Source organism: Podarcis gaigeae (assembly GCF_964106915.1).
Source record: "Podarcis gaigeae genome assembly, chromosome: 3".
Taxonomy (NCBI): Eukaryota; Metazoa; Chordata; class Lepidosauria; order Squamata; family Lacertidae; genus Podarcis; species Podarcis gaigeae.
In genome coordinates this window covers 56,422,092-56,437,209 of record NC_139680.1, presented here as the reverse complement: position 1 = coordinate 56,437,209, position 15,118 = coordinate 56,422,092, and the positions used below count along the sequence as shown (strand labels likewise).

The window sequence follows — 15,118 nt, the reverse complement described above, 5'->3', positions numbered from 1 at the left end:
TGGGAATACAAATAAAAACCATACAGCATCTAGCACAGTGCACGTGCAGAAAATTAAATTTTCAAATGGTGGAAAATGTTTGGGAACCACAGCTGTAATACAAGCTGATTTAGGTGACAGCACAAGAAAAATGAAGGCATTGATGCCAAAACAAAGAAAAGCAAGTGTTTTTTATTTATTTAGCTTTTACCACAGGAATTAGACCATTTGATCTTCATTTTGCATCAATCAGTCTACCAAACTGAAAGACCAGTCTCTCAGAAGTAACTTCTATTGTCCTTATTCTATTATATAATCCAATAAATCCCATGGAAAACTCAAAAGTACAACAGTTGCAGCTGAAGTTTTACTATGTCCCAATATATTTTAATTTTAAAAAAATCCTTCACACATAATCAAGGGTTATGTACAATTTCTTTAAAAACTTTACAGAAACAGAAAACTGAGATTGTGAGGGCACCACATACAATTGGCAATGCATTAAATCATTTTATGAAGGATGGCACACAAAATAGCACACAAGTTCACTTCTTTGTTCTCGAAACTTCTGGCTATGACTGCAATTGCAGGTGAGCATTCAAGATTTTCAGTAAATATTAAGTATCCTACACTTTATGAAACTCTAGCCCTAGCTCTAGCCCTGAACCAAAGATCTCACTGCAACACAAAAAGGTGTCCTTCAAGATCTTCCCAGAGACATATGGTTAGCAATGACAGCTTCTAATCACCTGTTGTTAAGAAAGGGTGTCCAGAATTAAATACATACAAAAACTTAAACAGTATTGGCTAACCTGCCAGAGTGCACATGTGTGGTTCAATCCAGAACTTTGTCTCCACACACAGCACTTTTTGACAGTATGGGGTCCCATCCAGCCATAAATAGAAGCATTATTTCAGGCATGAATCTTCCTTGCTAGACTGGAATGTCTGGGATGCGAGGAAAAGTGGCCAACATAAAAGTATATCATTTAAAACAGAAGGTTACCTCACTTGTACTCACAGAATTACTTTAACAATTTTGGGGCAGCTTTGTGTAAAAATTGTTCTTTTAAAAAAGAAGATGAGAAATATTGGCTCAGCTAAGATGAGTTTTCTTTTGCCCTGGGATAGATATTGTATTATATTTCTTATAAATAAATTCATGGCATGTCTTGGCAGAGATTTGACCACAGTGAGAAACAGCATTCTTAAAGTGATTACAACCACCTATTTTTAAAGCAGCCAATGCATGAAAAAATATTACCCTGAAAGGATTTAGAAAAATTGCGCTAATAGTAAGAATCAATATCTAAGCATTTTTCCTGTGCCCATTTCCAAAAGGATTGTACGAATTTCTTACAACCAAAGAACAGCTACCTATTTACTGAAATTAATTCCAGGCTGAATGTCAGTAGTCAAGATCAAAATGGCAATCTATTGCAACCTAGAGTTTACACCTACTTGCATTGCAAATACAACTATCTTTACTTGGCAATGTCTGAATACATTGAAAAATTGTCAACCTTCTGAAACTGGAATATGTAGCAATCTGGATAATAAAATACTTTATAGATGCTCTACTTTAGAACAAATCATCCAGTCTTGTATTTACTGTTAAACTAATAAAAGCAATGGAGGTTCTGTCCCCTAAATAGACAATTTCAATTCTTTTTCATTCTGATAAGGTATATTATACTTTTTTTCTTTTAAAGCATTGGAGAGAGAGAAAATAGGCACTATTCCCTTACTGTGAGTGAGCTATGGCCAGAGGCATAGGGACATATTTCACTGTAACTGAGATCAAGTTACTCCAATTTAAAAGCAACAGATAATAATCACAGAGCAGGATACCAATTGCATAAAACAAATCAAAGAATGTCTTGAACAGTTTTACCACAGAACAGTCTTTCTGAAACTGTTCAGCAAAACAGATTTTTAAACAATATGATTTCACCCAAGTTTTACGACATAGTGAATCAGCAGTCATTCCAATGGTTGCTAAATTAGTGTGTTTGTTTATGTATTGTTAAAGGAAATTAAAAAATAACCCTTTGGGATAATTATTCAAGAAAATAGCCTTACAAAAGGGGTCAGCAAACCAGTATTCTAATGCACCTCTTCCGTTCTTGTATGATAACTGCTAATGCTCCATTTTTGGAAAAGGCAAGTTAATATAAAACTGAATATAAAATCTACATCTTGAAGTTACACTTAAATACTCAGTGAACTAAATCTGCATAACCATAGGGTTTTATTGATACACATTTCATCTAAGTATTAAAATGTCATTAAAATAGTGAAGCTATTTTTGTATCTTCGTGGGAAAGAGTTGCTTCTATAAATAACTTTAAATTACCCTTATATAGATAACATATACACATGCCTTTCACTTTCACTTATCTTAGTATTATAAACCATTTCAAGACAAGAGATTTCAGCAGTGGAGAAGGAATAGCCTCCCTCCCCATTCTGATGAAGGGTGCCTTCTGTCAATGGAGCAACACCTATGGGATTACACCCACTTACAAAAGTAAGCTTTCATGAGCAAGAGTGCTTCAGAATGTGGTCCCATGTGGACACAAAAGTATTGTTTAGACAAGACAAGCACCCACCCAGAAATATCATGTGGCATTCCTGTATCTTTCACAAGCTACTGAAATAATAGTTGGCCATGATGGTTCAAATCCCCTGCTGATCACGTGTATGTATGTGTGTGAGAGAGACCAGTCATTTCCAAGCAAGTGACCATCTCTGTCAAGACTTGAGAGCACTTCCTGTCTCTAGAGCCAATAGTTGTAGCAGAAAGATTCTTGCACAGAAGTTGCTGCTGCACATGAAAATTCCTGGATTATGTAAGGGCTATATTTCAAATGAGTAGAGAACAAAAATCAAACATAGAAGAAAGCTCAAGTAGTACATGAATTACGTTAAAATCAAACAGAGGCCTCAAGATTGCTTTAATGCATCCTGTACTACAAACACCAAATCTCATTATATAATTAATATGTTTGAATGTTTTCTAAATATTAGAAAAGCTTTTTTTCATAAGAGTATTTGACATTTTAATGAAGGACTGAAATCCCTGAGTAAACCAAAGAAAATGCACAAGTTTGGCCTGAGAAAATGCAATTTGGGGCTAGGTAAACATATACAATCTTTTAAAAAGTTTAAGGCAGCAGTCAACTCTGAGACAACACAAAAAAGGAGAATCATTAAGCAAGCTCAAAATATTTGAAACAGCATAGTGTATATTAATATACCAAAAATAATTTATCTTTGAAATGTTTGCATTCTAATTCATTTCTCTAGTAAGCCAGGTTTCATAATCCACTAAAATCAATCTAATTTTAGTGGATGAAAAGGTGGTAAATTTGGATATTGTTAAAGACTTTCAGCTGCAAGATGACTGATGCTAGCACATGAAAATGAAACATAAGGCAGAGACATATTGCCAGATAAGTAGCATCTACTACCAATTTCAGATGAGGCTTTATGGTCCAGCAATTAATACATATTCATTGGGTTGCATTTTGTACTATCAGCAAACTCCTACAGCAATGAAGTGCTGTAATATTTTAATGTACAATGGGCTCCAAATAACTGTATGTAGCCTTTTTAAATATATTGTAGAGTCTATTGCCCTTACAACAGAACATAGGACTTTCAAATACTTTACTACTCTGTTGAGTAACAGAACATTGAAGATAACAAGAAACTTCAGCAGATTATAATTCTGTGTCTAGGTTGGATCCTAGGATTCTATAAGCAGCCTCCACAATAGCATGGCAGATAGTGAGAGAGACTGCAGAGACAGGAAGGTAAAAGCAAAATTCACTTTCTCCCTCCTGTTAATGGAAACTTTTGCTGGATCAAAATGCCCTTCCATTCTCCAAAGGACTTCTTCTGAGCTTAGAAAGGCACCTTACGATACAGTCCATCGTTATATAATGGATTGTTTGTATGGTTTTCCTTTCTCTGATATTCTCTTTTGCTAACGTAACAGAAGAGTATAATTTCTTTAAGCCCTTCCTTAATTATCCTTATTCTTAACTTTAAAATCAATGGGCTGCACGTCCCTCACATGTTGAGTTCAACAAAAAGTATCAAGTTTTAAAAAAAAAAAGAACATATAAATAAGACTGCCAGGTACCTGATCCTGAACTAAAAAAAATAAAAAATAGCACTAGTTTTTACTGAATTTATTCATTGTTTAAAACGCATAACACTTCACAGGTGACATTTTAATTTAACTGCTAATGTGCAATACAAATGGGACAATTCATAAATTCAGTAATGTCCTTTCTCTTAGTAGGCAAGAAGGCCTGGACCTTTGGAAATATACATGTCGAACTCCACACAAATGATTTAATGTGTGGGTTAGATTAATACACCTACAAATTGGTGTGTGATTCACCTAATATTGATAATACTCCCAAACCTTTGGGGAAGAACTATGGAAATCAGGCAAACCAGGACAGACATATAATTTACATTGGCGTTCTGCTCCAGACCTGAGCCTAACAGTAAGAAGGACACAAACAGATCCTGTGTCTTAAGTGACCTTGTGTTATGAAGCTGTCCTGAATGTATCTTCCTAGGAAAAACCTAGAAATGCCTACTCACTTTAGGCATGTATTGGTGCAGGCTAGAAAAACAGTGCACTTCTGGGCTGCTTCAGAACAAATTGCTATTTCCACAGCTAGATAGTGCTAAACATTCTGAAATATGCTACAGTAGTTACATTTTTTGTTTCTTTTCTTGCATTTGCCCGGGTTGCATATTCAGATCTGAATATGCTTCTGGTCTGTAGTGTGTATATGTGCCACAATGCCTTTAGTCAGACTCCAAAAACAACCATAAAAGGCAGGCTTTGACACCTAACTTAATTCAGTGTATTTGATGGAAGTTAATGGCGTGAACATTTTAAGCCTTGCTAAACAGCTTGCACAGGTCAAAAACACTGAAAATGACACAATGCTCTCCCAAATAACCAAGACAAATCTCTCCGTTGCTTTAATTGGACTAGATACTGTTCCAATCATTCCCCACCAAATTCCCTATAAGGTTCTACAGTAGCTATTAGCACACACATGATTCAGTATTTAGGGCAAAGTTGCATATACAAAATAAGGAGCTACTGAATTCAGCACCTGCCATTATGCCAATGATGTTAGACAGAATAACCACTTCTACGGATGAAGCCAGCCTCTGAAACAAACAAGTCCACTGAAAACACCATCTGGAAGGCCACCTGAGAGTTACGCCAGTGACTTGGGGTGGGGAAGAGGTTGCCAAATTAAATACTCTTTTCGTGGGCCAATCAGTAGATGTGTAGCTACAGTGCAGATGTAGGCTGTCCAACAAAGTAAACTTGATTTTTTTGGGAGAGGGATTAAAAAAACCTTTAAAAATTGAGAGGCCTCCATTTTGTCTGAAGTAGCAGAGCAGCGAAGCAATCTGGTCTGTCTTTAGTAGTGTACAGTGCAGACAAAATATGGCAGTTGCCCCTGAATTTTCTGCCAGGATAGTTAACTAGCACAGCGTGCTGCACGTATTTTCCACAATTCTTGCAGGACTGGCTCCTTTCAGATATATAATGGCTCACTCATACCAGGGCATTTCTGTTCGTGGCCTTTTCCTCTTCTTTTTACAAAGGCAATAGATAGGGAACACAAATAAACCTGCCAAAACCAAAGGAAAATATAGAATGTTAATATATATATATATCAACTGCACACAGTTCACTGAATAGAAACAAATGCATCCTGGGTTTCTATCAGCCAAGTGAAGAGAAGAAGCCTACAGTAAGGTAGCAAACATAGAATTTGCCTTATTTCCAATGATATTGTTAGTGCTAACTTTTTTTCAGAATGCCCATTCAAATTGGATATAAGAAGCAGTCACTCTGCATCAAAAGCAGCCATATACCGTATTTTTTGCTCTATAAGATTCACTTTTTCCCTCCTAAAAAGTAAGGGGAAATGTGTGTGCGTCTTATGGAGTGAATGCAGGCTGCACAGCTATCCCAGAAGCCAGAAAAGCAAGGGGGATTGCTGCTTTCACTGCGCAGCGATCCCTCTTGCTGTTCTGGCTTCTGAGATTCAGAATATTTTTTTTCTTGTTTTCCTCCTCCAAAAACTAGGTGCGTCTTGTGGTCTGGTGCGTCTTATAGAGCAAAAAATACGGTAATTTGAAGTAGTTGAGATTTTAGTTGGTTTATCAATAATAACAAAAATCAGTTTACTTGAATTAGCTTTGTTACACAAAAAAATGTGAAAATGCAGTTCTGAAAAATATTTTAAAACAAAAGAGTTTGTGAATGTAAGCTAGAACTTTAATGTTCTAAGCTGTCTGGATGTTCCTGCATCTCACATAGTACTTGCCCTTTTCTTGCAAGCCTAACTCAAAGCAATTTTAAAAACCTAGCTGATTTTTTAATTCCAGCATATATGAAACTCTACAAACACAAAACATAAGGACACAGGAAGCTACCTTATGCTGACTCAGATTATTTGGCTCTACGTTGGTATCTACGTTTATTGGCCACAGGTCTCCAGGCTCTCTGAAAGAAGATTTTCCACCCCTATCTCAAGATGCTGGGGACTGAATCTGGGATGTTTTACATGAAAAACAGATGCTCCCTGACTAGATAACTTGTCCTAAAGCACTACTTCCCTCTGACTGGGAACTGAACATGGGCTGCAGCTGTGAGAGCAATGAATTCTTTTCACTAGACCACCAGGAAACCAAGAGGCTTAATATAATTTTATGTTTTCAGAGGCATATCATCAGAGGTGTGTTTAGGGCAGCACAACCAGTTCTGCCACACTGGGTCACAACTATGATGCATTGAATTGAGCAGAACCAAAAATGAGAGGCTGCTGAATTTCGGCCTCAAAAAGGTCAAAATTTGAAGGACCAAATCTGCCTCTGATATCATACATGTCTACGTTATGTAACGCCAATCACTGGCAAAGGTACCTGGAAGGAAGTAGGATTGGATGTTTTGGGGGCACATCTGCACCACAGTTATTTAGGGAATTCCACTTCTGAAGTGGATTGTTGTAACCATAATTGTAAGGCATTGACTAGAGATGTGGGAGCAGTGCGCACATTTCAGGCATATTAAGGTATCTAATCAGCAAAACCTCACCCATCTGTCTATACTCAGTTAAATGTACGGAACCATCTGTTCTCACACAAATCTGCCCAGCTGACCCTTCAGGGCCTGCTTACTGTTCTATCCATACATGAGGCAGGCAAGCACAAAACAGGGCCTTCTGCAGATCAGCCAGATGTCTTCTGGTTTTCAGATGCATAGTAAATAATAATAATGCTTGTTTTTGTATGTAATTATGGCATGTATTTTTTATGTTGTGAACTGCTCTGTTATCTTTGGATGGAGGGTGCTATGGACATTTAATAAATATCTTCTAAAATTCCTACCAGCTTTTAAAACTCTTGTTATCTGTGGTGTGGAAATTTATTTTAAACATTATGCTCTTCTGAAATTTTTAGTTTGGATTGTTGTTTAATTGTTTTAACCACTGCTGGTGGTTTCGTTATGCATAATGTATTAACTGTGATGGAACCAGAGATCTGCCTGCAGAAGGTGTTGGGTGGAGGGTGGCTTCCTCACCCTCTTGTCTCCCTGGTCTTGTCTCTCCAAAAAGGATCAGAGGTTTAGAGGACACTATTTAATGAGGTGAGCTATGGTGGGGATGCTGAGGTAAGAAGAAGAATAGAAAATTGAATTCTATGAGTGGGAGCTCCACATACACAAGTTACCGCCAAACAATTTCCCACAAACTGCCCCATTTCTGTTCATTGCCCCTCTGGCAACAGTCATCATTGAAATGGATATGTTCCTTACTTCAAAATGTTACCTCATACTATTTATAGCATTTTGTTCTTACCGATGATAACAGCTATGGCTCCTATTACCAGTCCCAAAACCAGTATCAGTGGTGCAATAAGCAACTTCCCACCTAAAAAGGAAAGAAAAAAAATTGTTAACATGAGATTTCAAGTAACATCACTGTCCCCTATAGGCACAAAACCAATGTATACAGCCTCTGATAGCATATTATGAGCACTTTGGTTGGTTGGTTACTTACCTACATTGGTTACTAATGCTAAATGTTTGGTTTTGGCCATCTATAAGTGTCCCCAACCCCCCAAATGACAGAGAACAATTTAAAATTTCCATTTATGACAATATGCTGATGTTTATAACTGCTTGCAGTTTAGGAGCAAGGATATTGGTTCTTTAGAGGGGTTTACTTAGCCACTTACATGTGTTGTACTGAGACCATCTCACGAATGCCATGAAGTCCCAAACTGACCCATCTGAGGCAGCTTCAGCATAGATATTGAAGGCATCTCTTTGCTCACTAAATATATAGTGATATACAAACACCTATGAATCAGTCTCTCCATAAAGACTCACCTGGTACCTTCTTTATGATCTTTTTGGTGCCCTGTTAAAACCTTTATATCCATCCAATCTTTATAGCTGGGTGTTGTTGTTTTAAAAAAATCTGGATTGCTGCTTCTATGCAATTGTCTATTTTTAATTATTATTGCATATTGTGTTTTCAATTTTTTTTTTTGTAATCTACCCAGGAAATCTTTCATCGCTGGGCACCTTTGTGAATCTAATAAATAATAATACATTACAACTCTAGCCATGCTAAATCTCTTAGCAGTGAAAGCAACAGTTAAATTAGTTATAAGCCAAGGGAGAAAAAATCCCTATAAATATGGGAAAATGTATTCCATGGCTTGTTATGAAGTACACAATTAGTAATGCAGCATGTGAGTGATTACTTAATTCACTTAATTGGATTCAGATGCTGCTTTAACAACTTAATGCATTTAAAAGAGCTGTATTTTGCCTGTTTCCAGGGAATCTATGGGATTTGCAATCTCTGCCAAAATGTCCAAATTTGGAACAGCCCCTTACCTCCCCAAGCAGCTGGGTAGATGCTGGCTAAATTAAGAGTTTTGCCCCACTATTTGTATGATGCCTTTTGAAAACACAGTTTTCCTGTGTTGTGTTCACTGGTGACAGGGGATCATAGTTTACAGAAGAGGGACCACAGAGTAAAAATATTTTTTTTGTTTGATAACCTTCCAATAAACTCTATTCCTACAATTTTCAAAAAGGAGTAGTGTTGTGTCCATGAATGGTAGCCTCCATCAGTAATTTTGTTAACCTATCAGTAATTGTGTAATGCAGCAGTCAGTACACTCATTATATATTTTATTGAGTTAAAATTTCCAAGAGCTGCTGTGTCAGCTTATTGAAAAGCCAATGCAATTACCATTGCTGCAGCTACTAGTATTGTTATTTGCAAAGATAATCCAACCTCTACACACTGCGCCCTAAAAAGCTTGCCGACTACATACAATGATGCTCTTGCTGTCTCATAATGACAGGGAGCATTCCCGGGTACCAGGAAAAACATATATGGTGGCCACAAAACAACATATATGCTTTTTTAAAAAAGGAAAGTCATTATAACATTTTCACAATACACAACTCACTCACTTTCCTGTGCACATGTACACACTTCATGGCATACACCTTCCTCTGATAAACCCTTTACACAGGGCAGCCTCTTAGCCTAATGCAGCCACGAACTCCCTTCTTCTGACCTGCACCAGCAAAGTTAAAATGCCAGAGTGAATAAATTAATATTCAGGCCTCAACTGTTCATTTGTCTTCAGCTTTCTCTGGTCTTTGCCTCATACCTTCCTCATCCAGCTATTTTAAACTGCCCATTCTCCACTGACTTAGATCTCAAGTCAATCAGTCTTTTTCTTTCTGTGACCAATCACAATGAATTTACCTGATTCACATCCTGTTTATAAATATTAAACTCAATAGTTTCTCCCTCCATTTTCTGCACCTCTCACCAAGCAGCAACAGGCGGGGACTATTTTGTGCACATCCAATGGATGTGCGACTGCTTATGGGTCCTTTGGGATCTGGAAGAGGGCAGAATGGGGGTGGAACAGGGTGGAGCAGGAACACACGTGGGGGCCAGGAACGTAAACCCCACACAATATGTTCGCCGTCTGTACAAGCCTGCAGCACAAGGCCTTTGAATCTTGACAGTTACACTCTGGCATCAGCAGAGCTTACATAAATTTTCAAAGCAAAAATACAGACAGAAATATACACAGCATTTCTCCACACCTGAGTTATCCAGAGCAAGGATGGCATCCATCTGAATTTTTTAGGTGGGTGGAGGGAGAAGGAAGTAAAACAATGAAAGGATAGTTTGTCACCCCCATCTACCCCGAAGAAGAGCACCTGCACATTTTGCTTCATATCTCAGGAGCTACAAATTCTAGAAACTTACTGTTTTTTAAAAAATGAAACCTTGGAATATGTGGATTGTAGTGCATGGGGAGGGAGAACCTCCCCGACAGCGGACACCCATGACAACACCTATTAAATTGTTTTCTAGCATCCAGAAGGGAAAAATGTTGTTTTGCAATATGGCTTCAAACAGCTGAGATTACTGTGAAAGGGTAACGCAAAAAACCCAAGAAAGAATTTAAGGCTGTTTAAAAAAAAGCTTATAATCTCAGAATTTTAGCAACCATGAACAATTTTTTTTTCTGGCACTCCGTAGGACTGACAAGAGAAAAATATTTTGTTAATAATATCAAAGGAGCAGTGTCTTCCTTTTCCCTCCCTCCCAATAGGTTTTCCTCCCCCATCACTTACGACAAACTAACCCCTATTTACAGTAAGTGTTGAAAGTAAGGTTTTACAGAACTGACATTTCCAGGTACCCATATCCTCTTATCTTGCAGAGATCGAAATCAGTATTTAGTATCAAGTAACAGAGTGACTTTGACATGGCTTAAATTGCAGACAAATGAAGATAAAAATAATCCTTAACACAAAACTTAGTCACCCAAAAACATTGTCCAGGAAAATGTGTTTTTAAAAAGGTACAGAATTTTTATTACAGTAAATTAACTATCACATAAATACTTCAACAATAAATCCCTAGTAAGTCAAATAACTGCAATATATTGCAACATAAGCCAAACACATTCTGACACAGAGCTTATTCATGCTTATCCTAAGCTTTGATACTGTAGAAATATGGTTATATTTCTTGGCCTGGAAACATTAATGACTATTCTGATGAATAATTGTTTGTCCAGGTTGATTGCTGATAAACTCAATTTGAAGTTAATTATCTCTGTCCTCCTCCTTTGAAGTCTCATATGCAAGAGCCAAGGTCTACTGGACAGTTATGCTTAGTCCCCCCCCCCCCATTGTATTATGCCACTATTAAATATATCTGTGTCAAAATGCATTTAGGATATGTTGTAATATATTGCAATAATTTGGCATGTTAAAGATCTTTTTTTTTAAAAAAAATTATCTGATAATATTTTTAATATAATTAAACATTCTATACTTTCCCACATATTTTTCCATAACTATGTTTTTGGTCGAGGACTTAATTTGTGCCAGGATACAGTCTGTTTTCAGTACTAGAACTATGTAAAGAAAGGTATTTTTAGAACTTGTGCAGAGAGCATTGCCAACAGAACAGAGCTAAGGATCGGGGTTAGCAGGACAGATGGCAGCCAGTCAGGTCAGCAACTTTTAGGAACCAAGCACAAGTCCACGAAAATATGCAGGACACTCTTCACACATCACAAAGTAATCCTAACCAATCCACATAATTCTGCAAATCGGTGGGAGGTTTTGCTTATTTTAAAAATCACTTTCTAAATATTGAGAGTTTAACTAAAAAGCAGTGTCACAGCCTTATCCAGATAAGAAATGCAGTTGAGAGATACAAGAAGTCACAAAGCTCAAAGGGTGGCAAGCTAGCTAACTTGTGATTCCATTTAGATTAGGCACAATTCGAATCTGAGAAACAATATCGAGATTTTCCCACTCAATAAGGAAACTATGTACAGTGGTGCCCCGCAAGATGAATGCCTCGCAAGACGGAAAACCCGCAAGACGAAAGGGTTTTCCGTTTGCGAGTTGCTTCGCAAGACGAATTTCCCTATGGGCTTGCTTTGCAAGAAGCAAGCCCATAGGGAAATCTCCGGGGACCTCTTTTAAATGCTGGCGGTGGGGAGCAAAGCCTTTCTCCCCCCTCCGGCCTTCAGAAGAGGTCCAGGAAGGCCGGCGGGGGCCAAAAGGCTTTGCTCCCCACCGCCAGCATTTTAAAAGCAGTCCGGGATAGCAGGGAAGCGCTTCCCGCTATCCCGGACGGCTTTTGAAGGCCGGCGGGGGGCAAAAGTCTTTGCTCCCCCCTGCCTGCCTTCCTGTCCTCCGCTGTCCCGGGGTTTTTTAAAATGCTGGGGGTGGGAAGAAAAGCCCTTGTCCCCCCCCCCCAGCCTTCAGAAGAGGTCGGAGGACAGACTGTCCCCGGACCTGGTCTGAAGGCGGTTTCCATAGGAACGCATTGATTGATTTTCAATGCATTCCTACGGGAAACCGTGCTTCGCAAGACGAAAAACTCGCAAGACGAAAAAACTTGCGGAACGAATTAATTTCGTCTTGCGAGGCACCACTGTAGTGCTTACAGTGATCTTAATTGAGCATGCTCAGTTCTGATGTTTCTTTTTTGATGTAATATACTTGCACAGAAAAATCAGATCCAAAACAGACTTGATTGCAGTTATTAGCAAAGCACATTTCCTTGAAATCATTCCATGTACACTGCCTGTCATGTATGAACACACTATATCGAATCAGTCCATTTGCATGTAGAGTTAGCATTACAGTAGTGCAACCACTGCAGCACCAGTCACTGGGCTGCTAATGCTACACATAAAACAATAAACAGGGTGGTGATACAATGGCTACTGCAGTCGACACAAGATAATATCACCATGGTAACTATCTGTAATAAAACAATAAATGGCCATAAAAATGGCCAAAGTAGTTCCCCCCCAATAGGTTTTATCTTAAACAACTGCAAACGCAGTACATAAAGAGTTCACTTGTAATATATCAGTGGTTCAGTGCTCATTTCTTCTCTTTCCAAAATAGATTTTATCTGAACAATTGCAAATGCAGTAATAAATAGTCCACTTGTGCTTTACCAGTGGTTCAGTGCTCGGACCTCATTCCGGTAATCAGACGTTTTGTCACTAAAGAGCTTAGTCATTGAGCTTTGTAGTAAGTGATATACAAGAGAAGACAGTCTGTAAATAACTTAAAACGGGGGTATATCTGTCCCCATCTGCATGCTTCCATCGGGAGGAGCATAGAAAGAGGATGATGTCCTTCAGTTTGTTAAACTTCCTGTTACACATAAGCAGGACAACTCAATGTAATAGTCTACTTCAATAATAATGGACACGTGGTTTGCTCCTGTTTGCTCCCATTATAAGCTAAGAGGCTTTGAAGCAAATTCTAGATACAAAGTACAAATCATCGTTACACAATTGACTGTGTGTGCTCTAGGTACAGAAAATTATGAAGTCTGTGAACAACAAATACATTTTGGTATGTAATTTACACTGTTACAGATTCCACATGCTGTCTGCCACAATATACAATATTGTTTTCTATTTTTCTATTTTGTTTTCTCTAACAACTCAATTTCATCCCAAGAAGCTACACGGCTCACTAGACTTCATTTGTTACATGTTTATTTTTTAAAAAGGATTTCTTACTGGTTTAGCCATATGTGTTCATCAAGCATTTCTTTGCAAAGTGTCATCATCCACTCACCACAGACAGAGCCTCTCACTAATCTCCTTAAATGTGGTCGCTCGGGGAGGTAGCGGTATTTGCATCCAAATATACTGAGGTTTGATGTATGGTCTCCAAAGAAACGGAGTTGGCGGTATCTCTCCCCGCAGCGGTAACAGAAATTAGTGTTACACTGTGAACAAGTCATATGGTCACACCCTTCTGTTCTCTGGATATGGATCTTTACAGAAAAGAAAGAGAGAAAAGTTATTTTAAAAAAAATTAAACAAGTTGGTTCTTAGTCAATACAATTGTCTTACAAAGAATCATACAAGGTGGAACTCTGAAAAAAAGTTTACTGCCTTATTGTTAACGGACTTAGTAGAACCTCTTCAAATTGCAAAACAGCCTGATTTTCAGAAACTGTGACAGTGGCATTTAAGAAGCTCGAGTAATCTGCTTTTAATACACAAACAAATACAACAATTTAAAAGAAACTAAATTACCTGAGACTGCTTTTGGTACTGTTAATGTTTGCTTCCATAATTTAAGAGTTGTTGGGATTCTTCAGCAGTTCTATTATTTCCCAGACAAACCCTACCCGAGTGAACAGGGTAGCTGCACCATTTTTCAAGAGAGGGACGCAGCTCACCGGAGAGCCTGGTTCAGTCCAAAGCATCTCCAGTTAAGAAGATCTGTTAGCAGATCTGATAGCATGTGCCTACTTCCTTGGAGAGTCACTGCCAGTAGGAGTAGACAAGACTGCTCAAGATGGACCATTGGCTCAGTAGAAGTAATCTTTGTGTATATTTGTATAACACCACTGATTTATTTTACAACATAACAACAAAAAGATGATCTGTTCCCCAAATTTGAACAGAATGGGAGACAAAGGAGATGTGAGGGCAGACAGAGACAACAGGAGAGAAATTTGTGTGAATTTTGCAGGGGGTTAGATATTATGAGCAAGAAATTGATGAGACTTCACATTGGCAGGATCTGGCTTCAGGCTGCAGGAATTAAGGGTACATTTTACAAATTCCTTGTTTGTATACTGCAGTCTTTTGCATTGCTGTTCAAAATTAAGTCCCTTCAAGTTCAGTAGGATCTACTCTCTGATAAGTGTAGGATTGCAGCAGAAAATGAGTAGCATTCTACAGCTTTAATTCCCTTCATGTTCATGAACCTACTTTAAGACTCTAGAGAAAAGCCCCAGAAGAACTGCCTGAGGTTTAGAGCAGGAGATCAGAAGATCACTTAAGTATTTATACAGGCAGTGATCGTTGGTCACATCTGATGCATGCATGATCGCGACAGTGCACATCACGCCAGATCCAGAAGTGACCCAAAAACATCACAAAAAGGGGCAGAATGGGGCTAGGGGTGGAATGGGGTATTTGCAGGCTTTTTCAATTGTGTTTCAAATATATGCTATATCACTGA

At 38.2% G+C, this 15,118-nt stretch overlaps 1 protein-coding gene across 1 annotated transcript in view; it reads right to left on the bottom strand.

Moving 5' to 3' along the window:
* Window positions 1-344: 344 nt before the first annotated feature.
* The window catches only part of RNF217 (ring finger protein 217), a 43,491-nt gene continuing 28,717 nt past the window's right edge, over window positions 345-15,118 (bottom strand). Inside the window, exons 4-6 of the mRNA XM_083731403.1 lie at window positions 13,715-13,916; window positions 7,896-7,967; window positions 345-5,660 (exon numbers count right to left, since the gene is read on the bottom strand). Of these exons, the coding sequence (XP_083587529.1) occupies window positions 5,581-5,660; window positions 7,896-7,967; window positions 13,715-13,916 (354 nt within the window). The 3' untranslated portion in view covers window positions 345-5,580. The remainder of the gene's footprint in view (window positions 5,661-7,895; window positions 7,968-13,714; window positions 13,917-15,118) is intronic.